General features: G+C 39.7%; 1 protein-coding gene, 1 long non-coding RNA gene and 1 pseudogene across 4 annotated transcripts; 1 reads left to right on the top strand and 2 right to left on the bottom strand.

Annotated features, from left to right (window-relative positions):
- Positions 1–1,063: 1,063 nt before the first annotated feature.
- Positions 1,064–2,502, bottom strand: LOC144660765 (uncharacterized). Its single transcript, XR_013572149.1, has 2 exons — positions 2,187–2,502; positions 1,064–1,283 (listed from the first exon to the last, which is right to left on the bottom strand). It is a non-coding gene; the product is annotated as an uncharacterized LOC144660765 (long non-coding RNA).
- An 8,939-nt stretch (positions 2,503–11,441) lies between these two features.
- LOC144660720 (mitochondrial carnitine/acylcarnitine carrier protein-like) lies at positions 11,442–23,955 on the bottom strand. 2 transcript variants are annotated; one of them, XM_078521447.1, is made up of 11 exons: positions 23,650–23,955; positions 22,006–22,098; positions 21,562–21,689; positions 20,226–20,316; positions 14,378–14,498; positions 14,079–14,151; positions 13,912–13,952; positions 13,157–13,225; positions 12,876–12,925; positions 12,582–12,656; positions 11,442–12,201 (listed from the first exon to the last, which is right to left on the bottom strand). In XM_078521447.1, the coding sequence occupies exons 1-11, from the start codon at positions 23,821–23,823 to the stop codon at positions 12,142–12,144; spliced, it is 975 nt and encodes a 324-aa protein (XP_078377573.1). In that variant the 5' UTR covers positions 23,824–23,955; the 3' UTR covers positions 11,442–12,141. The 2 variants fall into 2 exon arrangements, with proteins under 2 accessions (XP_078377573.1, XP_078377574.1); XM_078521448.1 differs by lacking the exon at positions 12,876–12,925.
- LOC144660689 (uncharacterized) lies at positions 15,761–21,297 on the top strand (annotated as a pseudogene). Its single transcript, XR_013572133.1, has 2 exons — positions 15,761–15,837; positions 16,476–21,297. The product of XR_013572133.1 is annotated as an uncharacterized LOC144660689 (transcript).
- Positions 23,956–23,995: the final 40 nt, after the last annotated feature.

The following is a 23,995-nucleotide window of genomic DNA, read 5'->3' as shown; positions in this document are numbered from 1 at the left end:
GATGCTACAGAATTTCCCTAGTACATAATTTGCATTTGTTAATTTCACTGCACATGCCCGATACAGATTCTGTTTACGCACTGTAGACAAAACGCCCCAATTAACTTTATCGCTTTAGCCTGGTTTTCACTAGCGACACAAGCACAAGCGCACGCATAAGCGCAAGAATAAGGGGTATCAAATGGTCTTTGCGAGCATTTGCGAGCATGCGAGCAAAGCATTTTTCTTTGCGAGCACGAGCACTGACAAAAGTTAGCCTTGCGAGCAACGAGCACTTTTCAAAAAGTTACACCACTGAAAACCGAGCATGCGAGCACTTGTAAAAACGTGCGAGCACGAGCAAACGAGCACCCACTAAAATTTTGCGAGCATTGCGAGCACTGCGACATTTTGAGGGACCATTCATGACCCCTAGAATAACAGCTCTTATTTCACTCGGTCCGAAAGGGACCAAAATTCATATAACCTCTACCTCTGCGAATTGCAGTTTTATGCTTGTGCTTGTGCTTGCGGCAAGCACAAGTACAAGAATAAAAAATTGTCCATTTTGCGTGATTGCGCTTATGCTTGCGCTTGTGCTTGCGTCGCTAGTTAAAACCAGGCTTAAACCAGTTGCTTATTTCTCGCATTATGTTGATGAACAGTCGAGTAAAGGGCAAATTTATCTGTTTCTTTGAATCAAAGGTGGTATAACCTCGTTTTATACGGCGAAATGAATACAGGAACTTGGCAACTTGCTCGAGCAAATTTAAATTGAAAGTTGCAAATTTCGATGAGCAAACTGTCAATCAATATTGGGACATTGCGCCGCAACATTGCAAAGTTCTCAAAAAAAAAAAAAAGGTTTGACTGTAATTACCTAAATGAAAGTTTTCCATACTTGCATGCCCATATACTTCATATAATTAGACAAAATTTCATCCAAATCGCTAAGCTTAATTCAATCGATTTTAAGTTCCCATCCCCAGTCCTCTACGCGCTATTTCCTTGATAACAATTAAAAAAGAAACAAAATCTCAATAGCAAAATAAAAGAAGATAAATTTTATTTTAAAAAATCACACTTGTGTAATCACTGCATTGAAAAATAAAAAAAGATTGCGAAAATCACTGTAACCATCAGTAATTACAAAGTCTTTCTTTACTATAGCCAGTCATTTTCAATGTTTCTTCTTTTGCTGTTTCTTTTTCGGTTTCGGTTGCCATGGTTTCCGCTGAGCTGCTTGTTCCTGCAGTTTCCGTAAGCTTTCTCGTGTTTCCTATAAATTACGTTCACATCGCAATCTGAAAAATAGATATTTATACAACTTATTAATTTTTAATATAGACAGATTGAATAGTGCAAAAGCGTGGAGGAGGTACAAAACTCTTTCTAATGTATTCGCAATGAAATGAACGTTTCGTTGTAGTTGGGAGCTAACCCTATGGCCGTGAAAGATCTGTATTACACCACGAGCCCGAGTTTTCTACACATAAAATTATGAGCGAATAGTCAACGAGACACAGCCGAGTTGACTATTGCTCATAGGAAACGAAAAGAAATGGTTTAATTGTTTTAGTAGGAACTCAAAAAGATTGCTATCCGAAACTTACAATTTTCTGTACTTTTAAGCCAAAACTCAAGAGTAATTGTCCCTTTACAGAGAAACGCGCACGCGAACGTGTTCTTTCTGCGACTACAAAACAATGGGGGAACCAATCAGATTTGCGGATTTTCGATAGAACACGACTGAGTTTCTGCCCATGTAAAGTAAAACTATTTTTTCTTACTTTTTGTTAGACTCAGTAATACCAAAGGTTTTTATTTCCGAGTTAGCCTCTGAAAGAACAAAAAAGAGCCTTTATGATGCCCAAGTTAATAGACCAATTCGGCTATCGTGTTTACATCGTTGTTGCCACCCAATTCAGATCATGTGATGATTCCTTTGGGAGGTTACAATTGTTCTGTTCGTTCATACTCCCATGCGCTCAGTTACGTGTGACAAATTGCACAATTGTAACCTCCCAGAGGAATCATCACATGGTCTGAATTGGGTGGCAACAACGATGTAAACACGTTAGCCGAATTGGTCTATATTCCCATTGATAAGTAGCTATGTCTATGGAAAAGTCACCAAACTATCCCATTATTGCAATAATTAGTAAGTATAATGACCTATAATGGCATTAACGTCGGTTTATACTTACATCGATAACTCAATGGTGTCTTTGATGATTAATCACCAAGCGCAAGGTGTAAAACCATGGCACCAAAACTGACAATCCAGGAAATGACCACCACGTCATAAGTGTCACGCAATGTCCAGTTTGTTGTCACGATTAAATGGGATGTGTTTCCATGGAAATATTTTGCTTCCAACACTTTGTTGCTTTTCTTCTCAGCAGTAGAAGATAAAGTTACGTTTTCCATCAAATCCAATAATCTGTTTTCGCTGTCCATACGGGTTGTATTCTCCGATTTCTTATTTTTGTTAGCCAATGTGACCGCACGTTCCATCGACACATTGTTTGCTTTAGACCGGTCTGTTTCGGGAGTTGCAGTGTCATCTGTAATAGCACGCATTGAGCTCCCAACTGATCTAGGACTGCTGTTGCTGTTTTTTTCTTTCTCCTTAGGAACTTTCTTAGCGGGAACGTATTTTGCCGGGTCTACACACTGGCAAAGAAAAGAACCGAAATCTGTTAAATTTTTAACTTGCCTGCAGCTTCATAGCCTAAACGTTTTTCCTCAAGCAGCAAAAACCACTAAGTTTCATCGTAGAAAACTCTAACAAATATATGATTATTGAAATGAGCAATGGTATATTGCAATTTCTGAGTTTTGATTGGTTAACAGGCAATGGTATATGAGCTCATATTATTATACCATTAACCACAAATATGGTAGCCGGTAGACGTCAACGAAAACAGCTGGGTAGCTCAAATGTTGCAATTCTTTGGCCGTTTTTAATAAAACAATTATTCCACTCGCGGTTGTTGAATATGAGATCGTAATAGCCAACTCAGCGCTACGCGCCTCGTTCGCTATCTACTATCTCATGTCCAACCCGCGCTCGTGGAATAATTTTTAAGTATATGTTGTGGTTTAAATTTATCTCTGGTTTAAAAATTTTCAAACCAGTTTCAGTTTTATTTTCCATTGTCTCAAATTAATTATCATAATCTGTAACAAAGGGAAATTAAAATCAAACTGGTTTGAAAACATTTAAACCAAAGACAAATTTAAACCACAACATATACATTCAACTCTCTCTAGATCTAAGACGGACACCGTCGGGACCGGCTCCAACTGTCCATCTTAAAGAGGTGTCCGTGTCAATAAGTTATTTGTAAATTTTTGGGCAGCAAAGTTCTAAAATATCCGTTCCAAGGAACTCTGTCTCAGTTTTCTTCTGCTCATAAATATTCCCCCTATTAATTTCTATTTACACGGGTGCCGCGCTGTCCTTTCTATATAATAGTATAGTAATGTGGTAGTTAATGACAATTCTTACAACACAAGGAAATAACAAGCATCAACTTACACTGTATCCCAGACAAGGAGAATCCACTGCACTCATTGTTACTGATCTCCAATTAAAGTACGAATTTTGATTAATGTCCTTAGGTAACTCCGTCAATCCAAACACATTAATAATAACGTCATATAAGACATTCCATATTTTATCAAACCGGTTCAACCAGGTTGGACTTTGGCTTGTGGGAAGTTCGTTTCTTTGAATGTAACGTTTGCCAATCGAACTGCCTCGGGAGTGATTTAGCTTAGGATGTTCCTTGGACAGTATAGTCTGCAAGAAAGAGTTTAAAACATTTATTTGTCACTAGAATAACGAAAACAGGTGAAACGATATTCTATGAGCGTTTTCTGACGTGGCTTGTCTATAATGGATTGTATTTCAGTGGTTGCCTTCGTTGATACAAAAATGACCAGCCCTTTAAAAGAAAATGTCCGTTCGCTACACCCAAGTAATTAAATCAAAAAGGTTTAATTTAATTTTTCTAGAACGTATTGCGTATCATTACGCACTTACTCTATTCCGATCATCTCCACCTTGCAGTATTTCGTTATCGTTTTCTGAAGCAATGTACTCTGGCACAATTACAGCATCACTTGATACGTCCTTGTTCATATTAGCTGTGCTTTGGTTCGCATCGGAAATGCTGCTGTTATGTTCCTTTGGCTGTAACGGAAACGATATGCCTTAAAATTCCGGTTATAAGCCCTGGGCTTATACAACTTCGTAAGCGGTTTTGGGTGGGCTTATAAACTGAGGGGCTTATATCCGGGAGGGCTTATAAGCGGAATAAAAACACGTTTCGAAATGAGCCACGGGAGTGTTGATCGAAAGACGTTTTTAAGTTAAAAACGCGTAATAAAGCAACATCTAGCCCTGTTCAGTATGCATCCGACAGAGGGGGCTTGTATCCGGGGGTGGGGGGGGGGGCTTATAATCGGATGTATTTTTTGTTTCCAGGTAGATGGGCCTATAACCGGGGGGCCTTAAATTGGGCATATGGCTTTAACAAAAAAAACCTGTAGTATTCACGGCTAACCTTTAATAGTCAGTAATACCGATTTATGCACTTTTCTAATCGATTATAGATGAGTATTAATTGTCGCAGTTAATGTTAATTCTTGTTAAATAAGAGGCCGTGAAGAGGAGGGGGGATATAAAATACCATTTCCCAGCCCAAATTTTACCCATACCCATTTCCCGGTCTTATAATATAATATAATAATAATAAAAGTATTTATATAGCGCCGAAATCCACTAATTGCCCATGGCGCTTTACATTGAAAATATTAATAAAACGATGTTAAAAAGTGAAAAACTATAAAAGCTTAAAAAAAAAAAAACAAACAAACAAAAACAAACAAACGGATATTTACAAATATAGGTTCAAATGTCGTGTAATCAACGTTTTATTGAAAAACTTCAGTAGAAATATTAAAACTAAAGTTATCCGACGTTTCGATGTAGCTTTACATTGATAACATTTTACCTTAATAATGATGTTAGCTACATCGAAACATCGGACAACATTAGTTTTAAACGTTCGAATGTACCAAAAAAGTTAAGTAATTAAAAAGCCTGCTAAAAAAGGTACAAGTCCCATGCCAGTTCTATTGTTTATTTGTTTGTGACTCTCAGTCCCAGTTCCCATTTTATACCCCTTCAGACCCCTCAAATAAGGAAATAACAATAGAACCATCAACTTACACAGTATCCTGGACAAGGAGACTCCACTGTGCTCATTGTAACCGACCTCCAATTTAAGCAGTTTTGATTTATGTCCTTGGGCAGTTCATTCCATCCAAACAATGTATAAATAATCCCGTCATACAAGACATCTGATAATTTAGGATACCAGTTCAACCAGATAGAGCTGTTGTTAGGGCGTTCCTGTAACAGATCAGTCAGAAAACATCAGTATAAAGTAAAATAATGTGAGACTTGAGGTTTAGTTTTCATTTCACTTTTCTCTGGCGTGGTTCGTCAATAACAGCATGTTATTTTGGCGTTAAAAGCCTGTTCGCTATAAAATAAGTTAGTGGGGGCTGGAACCGTTCAAACAATCTAATTCAAGACTTAGTTTTCTGCGCCCCCATTCTCGTCCCAAAGCCCTTTCGTTTCTCTTAGCCGGCTTGACTTTGGCACGGGAAAACGAAGGGCTCTAGGGACACCAGATTTCTAGTCCTAGATTCTAGGACTTCCGGTCTTCATGTATGCAGTCATGACGTTTCAAAGAATGTATGAGAGCGTCGTTACGTTTTCGACTTCCGTTTAGGAATTCTTTGTTCCAAACAGCCAATCAAAAAAATTCGAATGAATTCAAAAATCCTATGTCCCCAGAGCCTTTTGTTTTCTCGTGCCAAGCCGGCTAAGAGAAACGAAAGGGCTATGGGGACGAGAATGCTGCGCCCCCTGAAAGAGACGGGCATGCTCGTCGTCTCGCTTAGGGGTGTTCCGGGCAAAACACTAATATTTTTAGCCATAATGGTCTCGTTTAAGGCTGCGCACGAAGAGATATACAAATATAAATCATATTCTTTGTTCTTGGTATCTTTTAGGGTTCAAGAAAAGCTTGAGCCACACCTAGATTGGTCTCTTTTAGGAGTTCTTTTCAAATTTCCGACCAGCATCCCCACCTCTTTCATACAGGAGACCCCCCGTGCTCTGTTCACTTACTTCGTTTCGACCATTTCCATGTTGCTGTGTTCCGTTATCGTTTTCTGAAGCAATGTCCTCTGGCACATATAAAGTGTCACTTAAAACGTCGTTCTTCATATTAGCATTGCTTTGATTTCCATCAGACATGCTGCTGCGACTTTCCTTTGGCTGTAACGAAGAAGAAATGTATTCATTACCTTTGCGTTGAATTTCGTGAGTGACTCCCTAAGCGATCTTTATTATCGCAGGCCTTAGTTCACAGCTGGTCCACTATGAACTGCTCTGTGGACGATCAGTTTCTTCACAGGAATGCTTCAAGTGTTCAATTAGCGCTTACCGTATTCCTGGGAAGAAAGTAACCGACAAGTGCCATACGCGGGGGTATTTTGCCTAATAGTACACTAACTGGTAGTAGGCAAAGAAAGAAAGCATTTTAACCTTTTAAGCTGTTTTGATTAATAAGTGATGGGCCAAAGGTATAAAAGGAGCATCTGAGGAGGTATGGGAAATCCCCATTCCATTAACTGCAACGTTTTTCATGTCTTAAAGTATTTACGCCTTCGCAATGATACTAATGGGAGGCGCGGTCGCCTAATGGTAGGCGCGCTGGACTCCAACGTGGATCTGGCCGGTGTCACTGTGCTGTGTTTCGATGTCTTCTTACGCAAGACACTTTAAGGTGGATTCTCACTGACGCGTAATTTTTTACGTGCGTTTAGGTGCGTGATAAAATTTAGAGACAAGGTATGAACGACTTGCGTAAACGTGTACGTAAGTCGTCCATACATAGGCTAAATTTTTCACGCACCTAAACGCACGTAAAAAATTACGCGTCAGTGGAAATCCACCTTTACTCTCGTAGTGCCTCATAAATGTACATGGACACTGGCGAATTTAATGCCGGGGGTTTCTCTGTGATGGAATAGCATCCCATCCAAGGGGGGGGGGGGGGGAGGAGTAGAAAAACTTCTAGTCGCTTCATGCTACAGAAACCGGGATAGGCTCTGGCAAGATGGGCCACTAGGCTCGAAGAAACTATACTTTTCAATAAAACTATGTATCTAATGCAACCAAATTTGTTTCACATGGAATGCAATCAGTTTTACTTTATTGTGTATCTCAATTCACTTACTTCATTTGGGTCTTCTCCATGTAGCCATGTTGTGTTCACACTATTTCTCTTCTCTAAGGTATCTTCATAGTTCAGATTCACCATCAGTTCTCCTAATTCTATGGCAGTTAAATCAACTTCAAGGACCACTTCGCGGTGGCTGATTTGTCTTGAAATCAGAATCCTTGGACGGAATGATCCATGTGTGTCTTCAACGACGTGGATTCCTGAGGCAAATTTATCAAAAGAAGAAAAGAGATGGGTAAAAACGGAGCGCAACTGTAAACTACAAGGTGGTTTTACTGTTTACGGGGCGATTAAGATCGATTTGTACTAATCCAGGTTTAAAAGTTAACGAAAGTTTTATTTCCAAACTTTTTGTCTGAAATATTTTTATTTTTATTATTGTACTTCAGGTTTTTAAAGCCTTTTTTTATTTAAAATTTTAAAGTAAACACTCTGGCCAAGCACAAAGAACACAGACAATTCAGAGATCCAGTTAAAACTCGAAGCAAATACATGTAAATGGCGCAAAGCGCGGGAACTTGAACGTGCGCGATCGAGTCGCGATTGATTTTGGTTTTGCTTCGGGTCAATCACAAAGCAGCATAACAATGCAAAACCAAAGAAAAAACGAATTACTTTCAAGACTCGAGTAAACACCGCTCTGAATAAAAATTTGCCGGATATAAAGTCGAAAACAACCTGGTTACCTAGAGGAAAAAAAATACCGTAAAAAACATTCTTTATAACTTAGTTAACAGAATCCGCTAATGTTGATCATTTAACCGGGCCCAACAGTGAAAAAAAAAAACGAATTGAGAAAACTGAAGTTTCTTTTGTAGCAATGTTTGAATAAGCGAAAGTACAAGATTTCACATGAACGCAAGCCGGCCCGGTGTAATTTATTTTTCTTTCTTTTTCTTTGTAGCTGCGCAAGTTTTGCTAGCGGTTATTAGCTTGTTCTTACGCGTACAGCTGAAGCTAGTGAAAAGCTAAGCAACGAAAACCAAAACAAAAGAAAGAAAGAAAAGGAAAATAGCGAAAGAGAGAAATGTTGCGTTCCAGTTAAAACTTTTAAAAAGTGCGCTCTGGAATCATTACGTCAGGCAAGATACCATAGCAACGAGAATCTAAACAAAACTGGATTTCTGCAACTGATCGGTCCAAAAAAGAAACTTTTCATCAACCGTTTTTCCGATCTTAAATCAAACTTGAAACATTTGTGGGAACTTTATGTCGCAAGTACACAATCTTTTGGTAGCATTGGCTAAGAAACAATTGATTAAACAAGTAAAATAACGGATTTTCAGGGCGAGCTTTCATCCTTTTCTAAACCAGCATGCACAACCGAAAAAGTCGCGTTATGCGTTTTCAAATTATTGGCAGACTTACCCTCCTTATTGGTTTTTACTGAAGCGGACGTGATTCCTAACGAGGTTAGGATAAAAAGTACGTACTTCCAAGGCGGTTTCATGTTTTCCTAACAACTTTTTTCCTCTACTTAAAGCGACACGGTAGAACTCGTTTCGCTTTCCAGAAAGAAGTAAAAAAGTTCACGTCATAAAGACAACTTTGTCATTCGAATATTTTGAGCGCGCGCAAGACTTAATTTATCTTATTTTTTGTAGCTGCGCAAGTTTTGCTGGCGGCTATAAGCTTGCTCTGGTGTTACGCGCTGAAGAAAGTGAAAAGCTAAGCAACGAAAATAAAAAAGGGAGAAGATAGCGAAAGCGAGAAATGGCGCGTTCCAGCTAAAACTTTCGAAGAGCGCGCTCTGGAATCATAACGACAGGAAAGATACCATAGCAACAAGAATCCAAACAAACTGGATTTTCCAAAGTGATCGGTCCAGTAAAGCCCAACTTTAAATCAACCATTTTACCGATCTTAAATCACACTTGAAATAATTGGGCATACTTTATATCAAAACAACACCAGTTTGTGGTTACACTGGCCAAGAAACAATTGATTAAACAAGTAAAATAACGGATTTTTAACGCGCGCTTTGATCCTTTTCTAAACCAGCATGCCTGACTGAAAAAGTTCACAGTATTCCTCTTTTGAATTAAATTACTGGCAGACTTACCATCCTTGTTGGTTTTTCCTGAAGCCGACGTGATTCCTAACGAAGTTAAGATAAAAAGTACGTACTTCCAAGGCGGTTTCATGTTTCTGTAACAACTTTTTTCCCTCTGATAAACCGGCGCGACACGCAAAACTCGTTTCGCGACACAGAACGAAGTGAAGAAAGTCACGTCATAAAGATGACTTTCTTGTTCGAATTGTTTAGCGCGCGCCCTAAAAATCATCGCTTGTGATAATACTCAAACAATACTCAAGGGACAAGCGAGCAACATCCAGACCGCTGTGGACACTTTTGCCTCGCGCGCTAGCTCTGACAAGTTCCAGCTAAACGAGGCAAAGTGCAAGGAACTGAGGATTAGTTTTAGTACCAAGGAGACTCTCGGGCTTGATCCTCTTGTTATTAATGGCAGGCAAATTGATATTGTTAAGTATGCTAAGATTCTGGGCGTAACCGTTTCGAGCGACCTTAAATGGAACCATCACATCGCTGAAGTTGTTAAGAAAGCTAAAAAACGCCTGTATTGTCTTTCTCAGTTAAAGCGTTCTGGCCTAGGTCCTAACGAGTTAGTACAGTTCTATCGTACCTGCATTCGCCCTATCACTGAATATGCCTGTCCAGTTTTCAATGAAAGTCTACCTGCGTATCTTTCTCGTGAGCTAGAAGCAGTGCAAAAGAGGGCGATGCGCATCATTTTTCCGTTTTTTACGTATGAAGAAGTGCTCGACAAGGCAAGTCTAGTCACTCTGTCAGGTCGAAGACAAGCCCTGACGGAAAAATTGTTTAACAACATTTTAGAGAACAATGACAGTAGGCTGAGAAATTTACTGCCCCCACAGTATCTTAGTAGTTATAACCTCACAAAGTCACGCCAGTTTAACTCTGTTTTTAAGACTAATAGATTTAGAAATAGTTTTATTGTCTCTAATGTACTTAAGTTTAGATTTTAATCACTCTTGTATAGTTCTTTAAATATTTTTACATTTTATCGTTAGTTTTTATCGCTTTATAAATTTGTAAATATGACATAATTCAACCTTTTAGGTTGCGAAGTTGTATTAATAAACTATCTATCTATCTATCTAGCATTTTGAAAATGGGCGTTGATTTTCTTTTGATAGCTCGAATTTTACTGTATTGCGGTGTTTTTGCTATTTTGAATTGATTGTAAAAACATAAGACAGCGAGTTTGCTGAAGTATCCTATTTTTAAGACTCCGTCAACTTGATTTTTTAGATAGAACGTAGACTTTCAATAAAGTCCTTCGTCTTGTTTATTATGCTGATTATGGCGCGCGGGACCTCTCGCGACTTCGTCACTGCACGGCCGCTTCGCGGCGTTAAACTCGCTTCGCTCGCTTATTTACTGTGAAAACTCGTGAGGTCGACTTGTGGCAAGTCTAGATAGAACGAGGCATTAATTCCAAATTCAAAATTTGATTACGATTTTATTGGATGAAATAATTTCAAGGTAGTTTTTGATTTTTAGGTGGTTGTGAGTACTTTTTACGCGCCGCCGAGCGGTCGCGTAACAAAATTGATTAGTAAATGAGATGCTAGAAAGCACATTTGATTTCTTGGCTTATATAAACGCTTGAATAATAGGCACTTCTTGTTGATGAAAACATGAATTTACTGTACTGTATAGTTCATCACAAATGGCACAAGATTCGTCACTGATTATTATTTATTGGTCTTTATTGCCACATTCACTTTCATTAAGGTAATATTTAATTATTTCCTGGTATTGTACAGTCCCTTGATTACAAACATAAACATTGTTAACATAAACATAAAATGAGAAGCCGAGGGGCGTAAGACATATGAAAAGTGAACAAACATTAAAACTCTAAACGTTTTATGAAGGCGGATCGCGAAGTGCGTTTTCTTTAAATACTGAGCATAAATGTTCCCGTAGACACCGAGTGTCCGGCCCAAGCCTGTTGGCAAATATGTTAAAACGTGGGAAGTACATCGGGGGTAAAAGACAACTAACAATAAGTATACAACGGGAGAAACAACAACAACAGATCATATATCACCCTAAAAAAAACCCAAAACAAACCCCAAAGTGGACACACAGTCGCATTCCAGAGCGCGAAGGCAAGGGAAGCCTGGAAAAGTACAACAAGCTAGCTCAGCACACTTCCTTTGCTAGCGCTCTTTATTTTTCGTTTTTTTTCCCCTGATTTTATAACTGACCTATGCGAAGACTGTGGAAAACACAACTTCATTCCAGACGCCAGTTCCTTCTCTTTCTTACTATATACGCAAAAAAGAAGCTCTGGCGAAGAGAATAGACAGTCTTTTCACTCTGTTTCAAAACGAGATGCGAAACCTATTGTATGAAAACGAGGAAACAGCGTAAGACATGTGCGATGCAGCTGGACGTATGAATATAATATGTGTAGTAGAAGGCATACTGCATACCGCCTTGATAAATAGGATATGAGTTTGCAAAATTATTTATGGGACTAAAACTAATTTTCAAACAAACCGTTTCTACACCATGCAATTCATTTTGAAAAGGATGTAAAAGGCACCTCAAAAAGTGTTGCGAAGGCAGTTTCTAGTATTGTCAACATAGAAATTCTCCTTATTGTTCTCAATACATTTCTTATAATTATAGTTGGGAGAACTTGATTGTCTATCATGATAAAATCCATTCGTGATCAGTTTTGTAATTCTCATGACTCGCATGGTTGATTTTGCACTGACATCGCAAGGAGAATCTTGACGGCGATTCAGATTAATTGAATATTCAGATCGCTCTTCACTCCGGTGAAATCCAGCTGAAGAACTTCATGGCGATTTCGTAACCAAGGAAAAGACCCTAACGAGAAGAGAATTAAAAAGTCACTAATTGTATAACAGGGAGGTGCAATGGCCTAATGGTTAGTGTGCTGGAATCTGGATCGAGTGGTCCGGGTTCGAGCCCTGGCTGTGGGCACTGTGTGTCGCACTGTGTTGTGTTCCTGGGCAAGACACTTTACTCTCATAGTGCCTCTCTCCACCCAGGTGTATAAATGGGTACCGGCGAATTTAATGCTGGGGGTAACCCTGCGATGGACTAGCATCCCATCCAGGTGACAGTAGAAATACTCCAAATCACTTCATGCTACGGAAACCGGGATAAGCTCCGTCCTGATGGGCCATTAGGCTCGAACGCAGACTTAACCTTCCTGAATTCAATAGACATAGTTGTTCGCTTACCGCGTTTGCCGGAAAAGCTCGTATCATGACCGGAGCAACTCCTTTATAAAGACTTGTAACACCTTCCTCTTTTATCTGAAAGCAAAGATACACAATAACGGAGTAATACGATTAAGGGGGGGGCCGGGGGGCAAAAAAAAAAAAAAAACCAAAACCCCCCCCAAACCAACGGCGCTTATGGAATAATTGTTAACATCTGCTGAGTCGGAAAGAATATAATCCACTGTTCCATCATTCAGGGGACGATAGAAGTCGAAATCTCATTTCCGAGTAAAGTAGACTGTAGGTACTTACTAATTGTCTGAAAGCATCTCTAACTCCTCTAGGATAAGTTCCTTCTGGAGCTAACAAAGGAAAGAAAGAAACCGATGAGAATATCACAGAAGCCGAGGCTTCTCCAAAAGCTCACACAAAACATGTCAGCATGATCGACCAAAACCGTGTTTCTACAAGTTAATGGACTTAAGCAAACTTTCTCTTTTAAATTTGTTTTTTGTTTCTCTAGACTTACAAACAAGAGTAAAAGTATGGGAGAGAGAAGGATACTGTAGAGGGGAGTGTATTTATTGGCTTACCTATTTGAACACGTGACTTGAGCACATCGGCGGGAAGAATGCAGGCCCAGCATACCATGCCAGTCGTGCCTAATACGGTCAAAAAGTACGTCAATAAAACTGCATTTGACGGGTCTTCTCAATTATTATTAAGAAATAATGAGCAATTTGTTCTTTTACAAGAATTAATTCAGTTGCTTGCTCAAACTACAACTCAGTTAGAAGGAAAGAAGAAACGCATACACATCAAGTAAACGATTAAGCTTAATGTTTCTTTTCGACCCAGTGCGTGTATGTGTTTTGCTAAACACGTCCTCGTTCCCAATGCTTTTTTTTTTTTGCCGAAGCTCTCGATTTCGGGGAAAATATCGCCATTAACTCATTTTCATGAGTTTCGTTTCTCGCATTGGTTTCAGTTTACATTTTTTGGAAAGTGTGTCATTTGTGGTTGTAATAACTCACATTTTTCGACTACGCGTGAGAAATTGGTTCGTAAGCGCGAGTTGGCGTGAGATCGAAGTTTTCAACTCGCAGGCGTGAGATCTCCTGCCCAAGGCGTTAGAGTTGGCAGGTATAACACAAAGCACCCCAGAGAAACAGGAGGTTTCAAAAGCTAACAGCCAACCGTTAATTGAAAAGGACAATTCCCTTCAAATTGTGCTGTTTTTCCATTGAAATCCATGATTTATGGAGCAAAAGCAAAGTGAAACAAGCAAAAATTGGCGATAAAGCAATCTTGGGTACTTTTGCTTAAAGCACTTCTAAATGCAACTTACCTCCAGCGATAAATACTCTTAGAGGGTTCAGATGTTCGCGGCTAACAAATGAAATAACACAGGCCATTAAAATGCAAACAGTGCAATGCCCTTAAAATAAAATATTAACCATACCTATATCACTATTCATATTTACTGTAAACAATATAAGCATCATTCAAACAAACCTTTCGCCTTCTAAGGTAAGTTTGTTAAGTATCCACTCATAGCTGAAGAAATAAACGCCCATGCCAGGTACGTCTGCAACATAAGATAGATAAATAACAACAAAAAAACAAAGTTGAGGAAGAAAACACAAAATAAAAGGAGACCTTCTTTAGGAGAACAAGGGCTACCTTTCTCATTTGAACATTATTTTTATTAGAGCTTTTGCAAACGCTTGACCAAACACTTTTGTCAGCTAGCTTAAAGTTTCACCGGGCTAACTTCCTCCCAATCCCCTCGCCGTCGTGCCTGACGTTCTCACCTCTAAGCAGCGTTGCGCATGTTCCTCTGTACAACGATCTTATTCCTTTCTCCATGTATAGCTGTTTTGCACAGTTCAGGGGACCTTTGTACTTTCTTTCACCTCCTGAACTCTGTTGAACCTAAATAGTAGAATTACAAAGTATACTATTAGCATACCTTATTTTCTATCCTTCATCGACGTAAAAGGGGGATCTGTAGTTCACCGCAGCAGACTTCATATGTCTCACCACTTTGCTGTGAGACTCACAGTTTTCACTTCAATCTCAATATGAGACACAGAATTCTCTCAGTAAACAGAGTTACAAGTCACTTCATTAGTACCTGGTTTTTAGCATAGGAGACCCAAGCGTGAATGTAGGGACGGTACGAAAATTGAAACTAATCAAAAGCATAGTTTACTGAATAAAGTTTATTAACGTGTTTTTGTCTCACCGAGGCGAGGCGATTTTAGGTTTTTAACCCTACAGCGTTATAATAAGTGACGTCACTTATTATAACGCTGTAGGGTTAAAACCTAAAATCGCTCAATCCTATCGGTAGAATGACAAAAATAACACGGAATGTTTAATAAACTTTATTCAGTGAAAAATAGTTTTTGATTAGTTTCAATTTTCAGTACCGTCCCTACATTCACGCTTGGGTCTCCTATGGTTTTTAGGTATTTTTGTCCGTCAGTTGATCAACCTCCCGGTTTTTACTGAAAACTCCAGATTTTTTTTACCTTAATCTCAGATTTCAAGTGCTTTGACGTTGAGAGGTCTGCCGCAGGTCTCAAGACTTCCAGTCTCTCTTAAAGTAGCAATTTTTGGTCGTCACGCAAGAAGCGTTACGTGACCTCCCAAGAGGCTTTGCGTGACGACCTTAATATAGCTAACAAAGAAGGCTGCCATGATCACGATACAAGGAAAAGCTAAACTAAAGTACCAAAAACATTCGATCATCTTCTTCTTGCTTACTTTGTTAAGTGGGGCAAGTGGGGGTGGGGGTGAGGTTCTTTTGATTTACACACAATACAATAATTTACGAAATATGGTAAATTGCAAAAAAGTTACCTACAAAATGTAAAACGAAAACGTACACTATCATGTTTTCAGTAACTACTCAGGAAGTTACAAAATAAGTATCAAGGTGAATAACGCTCTGCTTCTCAGAATTCCACGAGTTTAAAAACCCGCTGGTAAAAGCTAGGTGAATTAAAAACAGATTGGTATGTGGTTTGAAGGCAGATTGGCTTCATTTGATTTAAACTTGCTGTATGGTATCTTTTTATTTTGCTGTCTTTCTCCCAAGTCGGAACAATTTCTGTGGTTTGCCATGGTAGTTCTTGGGCTGCCTGTGGCAATACTGACTTGTCCCCAGGATCTTCTCGACATTTGAATCCAAGAAGACGGCGATGGCGGAAGGCGGAAGTTTGACACTCGAGTTGTAAACTGTGCTGGCAGGTAAGCTAGTGTACTTGTACGTATGTATACACTTTCTTAGTTCATGTGCATGTTATATAATTAATAATTCCTATGTGTAACTTCTATTTTTCCCAAATTTCAAATTTGCGACAACCATGTGTTCGAAGTCTTCGATGAATATGGGTTTCGATTTGTGATGTTTTTGTTCAGTTCTGTTCCCTCGATTTATAAGCCCAAGCGGTGACTCGCTAAGTTAAGCTTTAATACGTGAATTCTAAATAATCATGCTTGCATTGTTGTGTTTTCTGACCATGTTTCAGTGGATATAAACGAGGTATAAGTTTGATTTAGGCTTGTAAACTCTCATCTAGACTTAATTACATGACAAAGGATTTTTGTGTATGCATTACAGACTATTCAAATTGAACTAAACTTGCTTTCTGTAGGTCGAAAAGATCAAAGCAAAAAATATGCCTGTCACTTCTCAACAGCGTCCACTGACACCACGTGACACAATTCATCAAGTTTGAGAGCCAAGTTTGAGAGTACTTTTGGTAAATTTTCCGCTAAGCTATGATTAAATTAAATTTTATGCAAATTGGGCTGAAGCGATGCTTTAAATAACACGCTTGAGTTGAACTTATTGTTTCCAAATGACAGTCTCACACTATACATTAATTTGCATGTTTACAGATGAAATTGCAACTGTAAAAATGAACACCTTTGACACAACCAGTTTGGTTGAAAACCTTGTGGCTGACACACTTGACTGCCCTGCTAAAGAATTCGGTGGTGGACTCAAGACTGTGGGTGAGCTTGGAAGTCCTGAGAAGTATTTATACTGGCAATTTCCAGACTGGAGGTTTGACAACAAGACTGTTATGGTCCCACCTGCATACGAACCTTCCGAGCTGAATCGCACCATTTCTAGAGATGGCAAATATGCTCATGAAGATGATGTCAATAAAAGAGGAATACAAGGCGAGAAACTAGTTTACGATCGCCTCAGGCAAGTCGGCATAGCAAAGAACATGGGCATGTTTGTCATTCATGGATTTAAGCTCAACGAAATCCACAGCTGGAATAAGAGATGTCAAAAGGAGACTGGAGAGGGCATTGTTCCTACACGTAACATACCTGCCCGAACAGGGGAAAGTGACTTTATTATCTTCCATCAGGAAAAGGGTGTTATTCTGATTGAGGTAAAAAATTTGAAGGAATTGGAAGAAGACTTTCAAGTGCCATTCAAGAAAGATGCTGAGATAAACAAGGCAAAAGATCTGCAGCTGGATAAAAGTAGAAAGGTTGTTGAAGCTTTTGCTGCAACCAACCCTGGCAGTGAGCAATCTGGTGATTTTGAGCCATTTCCAGTGATAATGCTCATTGCACTTCCATCAACAAAGAGGGGCACTGCACACAAACTCGTAGATGACACTTCATTCATCTATGAAGAAGACCTCAGAAGTCCAGAAAGCTTTTCAAAATGGTGGAATGACAACATTGAAACGCTTCTCCCAATGCCCACTAGTCTGGAGACCGCAAAGGCCTACGAACTGGCTTTATCTAGAATGCTGGCTGTGCGACACCTGGGTCCAGTCACCGAGTCTGAATACACAGCTAACACAAGTTACACATTAGAGAACTTCAAGCACCTGGAAAACCTGGCAAAACGCTTTCGTAGGATCAAGGAAACTGAACATCCCTATCTCTTTCGCTGGTGCAAAGGCATGTCTCAAGTCGACCTTCCAGACTTGAAAGTGTCACAAGAGGAGGCCTTCGACCCCCTTAGAAGTGTCAACATTGTTGCTGCTGAGGCAAACCTTATAAAGAATCTCAATAAACATCTATCGGATAACAAGTTCTTTTGTGGCGAGGAACACGTTGCCGAAGATGCAAGGGTGTTTCAATATCTTTCACAAGAGTACATACTGGACATTGACAGCATCGTTACATACATGAACAGGGTCAACGAAGCAAAGAAAGAACCAGTAAAGTTCATAGCTGACAGAACCCTGAAGGACTTCAACCTAGAGGAAACAGATGATGTCACCAGACTAAACAAACTTTCAAAGCTCTTGGATAGGAACCAAAGTGGATTTCTATTAGGAGAGTGTTGCACAAATCTAGATGTTGAATTGTGTGACAACTTGGCAAAAGGGGACATCAGAGTTCTGCCACTTACTGGGAAGAGGCCGTGGGCACCAGTGTTCACAGTGGAACAACTTGCTGTGTTTGAGGGACCAAAGAAACAACTTATCATTGGTGGACCAGGGAGTGGAAAGACAGAGTTAATGAAGGCAAAAGCTTTGACACTCAGCCAGCAGTCGAAAGGTGAGCAAAAGATTTTATACTTGATCCAGCTGCCTGATAAGACAAAAGCGGTTTTTCCTAATGTCGTGGAAAAGTTTTTTAAGGACAACAAGGCAAAAAATGTTGATGTGGTGACAGTTGAACTTGAAGGTGAAAACTTTGAGGTCTTCGAAAGTCAATGCTCGCAGTTAAGATTGGAGACCTACAGTCATGTTTTCATTGATGAGCTATGGATTGGTTCAAAGATCAGATACCAGATGCAGCAAGATGGCACAGTTAACGTGGTTGATGAGCTTATGATTGCCAAACAAGCAATAGAGAGCATCGAGGGCTATGTTTGGATGAGCTCTGTGTTTGACTTCAAGGAACAATGTTTTGAAGAAATCAGTGATGAAGACATAGAACATGTCCTAGAATCAAAGAGAATGAGAATGGACGGAAACGAAAATCCGCTTTACAAGAAACTTGGCACACCTTCTCTCCTGAAGACGTTAAGAAGAAATGGTGGAGTCACACGCAGGATTAAGCATCTTCTTAGGAGCACAAACAACATTGTGAAGCTGTTACAAGATTATAGTGCCCGGTACCTTGAGCGAGATTTTCCTTATGGCACAGAAAACATGCTCAATCACAATGTGGAAGGACAGAAATCAGCTGGATTGTTGTCCAACCACAAAGCCTTGTCGACTCTTCAGAGGCTCACATGATTCCTGAGTTGGAACAGGATGAACCATGGCAAGTCCGGGGAAACCAAATTGCCATGCTAACTTACAGCAAATGTGGGGAAGTAATTAAAGAGGTGATACGCTTTAATCCTGATCTTCGCCCACCGTCGCTGATGAAAACCAGCAAGAGCCAGGTGAAGCTACAGCTCTGCCCCAGTGATATTCTGGTTGTGAATTTTGTCGCTCGGTATCAGTCAAAGCTCAATTTAGGCAACGAACTTAAAAGACAAGGGATTGACATCTGCGACTTACACGAGCAAGGAGCATTTTCCAATGGCTGTCTTGACCAGGCTCGCAATGGAGTATGTCTTTTAAACTCCAGGTCAAGAGATGATTCAACCTGCCTTGATGGAGCAGAGTGGCCCATGGTGATCGTACTTTTGACACCAGAGCTCATGCTGAATGAGAGGAATGCACCAATCGAGACAGTTCGCAACTATGACCCATATATTGCGATGTTTCGAGCACAGGCAAAACTTGTTGTGATATCAGATTCTTGGAGGTCATCACAAGACTTCCTGGAAACTGTTGATAAGAAGTCCAGGTAAACCAACTAGTTGGTGAAACATGATCCTTTTCTGATCAGTATCCCATCTTGAAGTCTTCTCAGACAAAAAGTTCTAGTAGATTAGCTGGTTGGTAAATCAACCTCCATTTCTGTTCACAGTTTTATCGAGAAGACTTGGTTAAACTGGCAGTTTAACTAGCGAGGTTGCTAGGTAACATGACAAACACTAATTCTGATGTCAAGCTGGTGTGTCTGTGCACATGTGCAAAGCTCAGTTAATTGTTAACTTTAGGCCTGTGGATAATCACCTATTGTGTGACTATTCCAAGGAATGCTGCTGAGACAATTTAACCTCCATGTGGTATTCTTTCTTATGCTGCGCAAAAGGATGTTTTGACTTTGTTTGAAAACTCTAGCATAGGTGTGACCACTCCAATCTGATGAAAGCTACTGATTTAAACTTCAGGCAATGTATAAAATTCTCGTTACTGTATCTGACGCTTCCCAAGTCGCATCTTATGAGATATTTACAAGACGTGATGGATGACTGGGGACGAGTGATGACTGGTGTGTGACTATACTCAAATGGGGGTAATTTATTATGCTGTACTTAGGTACATGTAGGTCAAAGTAGTCTGTTAGATGACATCACAGTTTGCTATATTGCCCAGTACCTATAATTGTGGTATTGTTTATTCAGCATCAATCGTAATACTTTTAAGTCTTTGAATCACACAAGGTGACACCTTTGTGTGTTGCTTTCAAATGAGAGCTAATGAGAATATTGTTTGCTTGCTTTTTTATTGTTATTTTGAACTTAATAGGAGCATCTTGAGTTGAGAAGTCTATTCTAAAAATGTTTAATTGCTTAAATAACAGGGATGGTTAATTGTCTGTTACCTGTAAAAGACACTTGATCCTTTCAGCGGGAACCACGATAAATGCAGAACAAGCCCCAGAAAACATTCCAGAAGTAACATTTTGGAAATTTCTGTTTGATTTAAGGATAACAGAAAGCAAGGCAATGTTAATTTGCGATAATCTTGACTGATTTAAAAATTTTAAGTAATCTAACTTAATTACTGCGATGCAAGCTGTAAAAAATGATACGCATCAGCGTAGTCCGTACCTGAGCTACTTTTTTTAATAGGCCTTGATCTTTTGATTTAATGGCAAAAAATAAATCAAAACAAAAACCTCAATGGGTCAGCTAAGATAACTAGACTGTACTATATAGCCCCTAAAGGAATTATGGGAAGAGTGGGAGAAAACCGTTATCTCACTTAGAGATGTAAATTAAGGAATGTTTGTCTCACTTAATTAGGGCGTGACAGAATGCCAATATTTTTAGCCATCAAGAATTAAGGTCTGGCTTAGGGTTGCACAGAGGAAGTAAAAGACGCCGTGAGTCTAGACCAATCAAGCACAAAAAATGGTGTAGCAACCCTCCAAGTTTATTTTTTTCCTTAGTGGAAATTTGGCCGCCAACTGCTCAAGTTTGGTCGCCAGTGAAAAATCGCTAAATTCATAAGCTCACGCTTTCAATCCTTCTTCTCAATTTAAGCCGCCGGGCTGGCGACTTCGGTTCCAATTTAGTTGCCATGGCGACTAAAATGGTCTTAACTTGGAGGGTTGTTTAGCCAGGTCCAGATTGGGCTCCTTTAAGTGTTAAATGAAAATCAAACAGTATAGCCCTGGGTTGCTGCTGAGAGATTTTTAGCTGAAGAATACAGCTGTTATTGAAGTTGTAAAGATGTAATGTTGACTTTGCTTTAATATTATTGTATAGTTTAGTGTTAAGTTCCAAAAGAAGAAACTCTCATTTCTTTTGGCGCTTCTTTTGGGTATCTCATTTAAAATGCCATCATTATATATGTCAGCTGATCTATATCATCATAATAATAAAATCAAGGTCCCAAAGGGGTAGTAGAAGGAAGCTTAAGGAGGCCTAATTAAAAATGTTTGCCGTGAAGCCTGGAGTCCCACCCTTTTGCTGCTTGGAGTCCTTTGGTGCAAAACATGGAGCCCTGAAAATGTTTTCCACAGAGCTCGAGCCTAAAGCTCTAGTTTTTGGGGGAACCAGAGCTGGCCTGGAGCCCAGGTTTTTCGGAGTCTTGACCCTGCAGGAGCCCTGGAGCCCTAAACACCTTTGGGACCCTGAAAAATGTTTTGTAAAGAATCAGTGTCCTTTATGTACCAGTATGCAAATCTACTATATAATGTACTCCGTACTTACGTGGGAATCCCATGGGGATCTGACATTTGCATTCTTCTGCCCATTGTCACTGCCCAGAATTGAATTGCACAGAGAGGTGTAGCAAAGGCAACTGGAGTAAACAATCCTTTGAATAATCCCAAGACACCCTTAAATACAAAAATGTAGATTTAACATCAAAGTTGCATGACTGCCCAGAATTGAATTGCACAGAGAGGTGTAGCAAAGGCAACTGGAGTAAACAATCCTTTGAATAATCCCAAGACACCCTTAAATACAAAAATGTAGATTTAACATCAAAGTTGCATGACTTGAATGTGTTAATTAAACCTGTGTACCATAATCTATTGTTTATAGGCCACAAAATCAGTCAATACAGGAGTCCAAGAAAATGTGTAAGTATATAAGAGGAAGGTTAAAGACTTCTACATGCATTGCATGCCTTTCATGGTGGAAATGTGTTACCTCATTTCGTACTGTTTTAACCAAGCAGTCAAGTGTCCCTCTAAACAAAGGTTCCTCACCAGGTATTGGTAAAGGTGCTGTTTGAAGACGAACCTATTCAAGTCCAAACAAATTGAACAGTAAAAATAAATATTAATGTTCATCCAATTGTAACCTTTAATCTTTCCAAGCTAATTCTGAAAGTTGCACTGTTAAATGAGGTATGTTTCTCAGGGTTTTTGGCGCGGGGGGGGGGGGGGACCAAAAAAAATATAAAAAAATAAATAAAAGAGAATTTGCAGTGGCACTTCCACAGGTGGGCAGGTGGGCTCTTCGTCCACTGTTCCCGATCGAAATGGAATTTAGCAGTGTTGATTTTTGTGGAGGGAGGAAAACCAGAGAACCTGGAGAAAAACCCTCGGAGCAAAGATAAGAACAAACAACAAACTCATGCACATCTGACGCTAGGTCTGAAATCAAACCTGGCCTCATTGGTGGGATGCGAGCGTGCTTACCACTGCGGCATCCTACTCCCCCCCCCCCAAAAAAAAAAAAAAATTATATGGGGAGGCTCCACCCTGAGGTCTAACCCCTTACCCTACACTGCAAGTAGTTTCTATTTTGCTTGAACAAGCGAGCACAATATACTGCAGGCCCAGCCAAAGGAGATGGGCACCTGCTTGCAGCTTTAATTGTTGCTTGTTTATCGCACTTGCTCGCTTTCACCTTCATCCCCATGGAATTTAATGCACGTAGTCTTCCCTTACCCTTTCACATACCATTTTTGACAGAAAAGGTAACCCTTTCATAAACTTTTGATAGGAAAATGGGAAAATGGTACCCCTTTCACATGCCCTATGACAGAAGGGATATTGTATCTCTTTTCCTAATGTTTCACTTCAATAACCCTTTAAAATACTAATATGAATCGACCGTTTGGTTCTGGTCTGTTCGAGATAGTTTATTCATTTTAAATACCTAAATAGCAGTTTCCCTACCATTTTGTTTACTTCAACTCCTTAAATGCCCACCCTTTCATACTCTTTCAGCTTGAAAAGGTGCCCCTTTCAAGTGGAACCTCCTTGCATAGTCTACTATGGAGTACCCCCCCTGGGATCCAGCACACCTCGAGTGTGTGTCGAGTTCTTCCCTCCTACCCGCTGAATCTGTTTTGTTAGATTACCATACCCAATCGAACGATTGGTGTTCGATTGAATTTTCGTTCGATTTTGTTCGATTAGATACCCAGCGTATATTTGAGCCATGGCCTGCATTATAGTTCATGATAATTGCGCAATATTTATGCGTGTTGAAAACAACAGCTCTGCTCTGACCAACTGCAGATGTGAACAAATGTGATCGAACCATATTAAGAACACACAAACTTTTAAAATGGCACTCTCTACACAGTCTGCACAGCTAGCTTGAAAAAGTTTCCGTTACAGTTCTTCCATGAAAAGAATGATAGCCCATGGGAATCATAAACATAACATGCCGGCATGACTACGTTTGGATTAATTTAATACGGAAATATTGCGCTTAATGATCAATAAAAATAAGACTATACAAACAAACAAACAAACAAACAATAACAGATTGACAAACAAGCAATTATACAAAGAGTGCACGGTACGTTGTTGAAATCATGAAATGGAATAAGCTCACCTTGATTGTATCAAAAGGATGGCCGATTGTTACGCCACATACTCCTCCAAATCCCCCAGCAAAGAAATTCTTTACACCAGAGACACTCCTTCCTTGATGTCCTTTGCCTCCCGATTCTATTTGAACTCTGCTAGGAGCTTCTGTTTCCCCCAGCTGCACGTTAGAACTTTCCATTTGCAGGTCGTACCGGGCATCTCAAATGATCCTCCCCGCGTGACGGAGTTGTTTCGATCGTCACGCAACGCTTACACAAGAAAGACAAATATGATCATATGATACCAGGGTGCTTGATCCAAAGAAAACGACCAGCTCGAATCGGAAGTACTCGCTGTATTCCCTGGCCCCG

Source organism: Oculina patagonica, chromosome 7 (assembly GCF_052425735.1).
Source record: "Oculina patagonica isolate OP01 chromosome 7, crgOcupat, whole genome shotgun sequence".
NCBI lineage: Eukaryota > Metazoa > Cnidaria > Anthozoa > Scleractinia > Oculinidae > Oculina > Oculina patagonica.
Note: the sequence above shows the minus strand (reverse complement) of the source record. Positions and strands in the feature narration are given on the sequence as shown.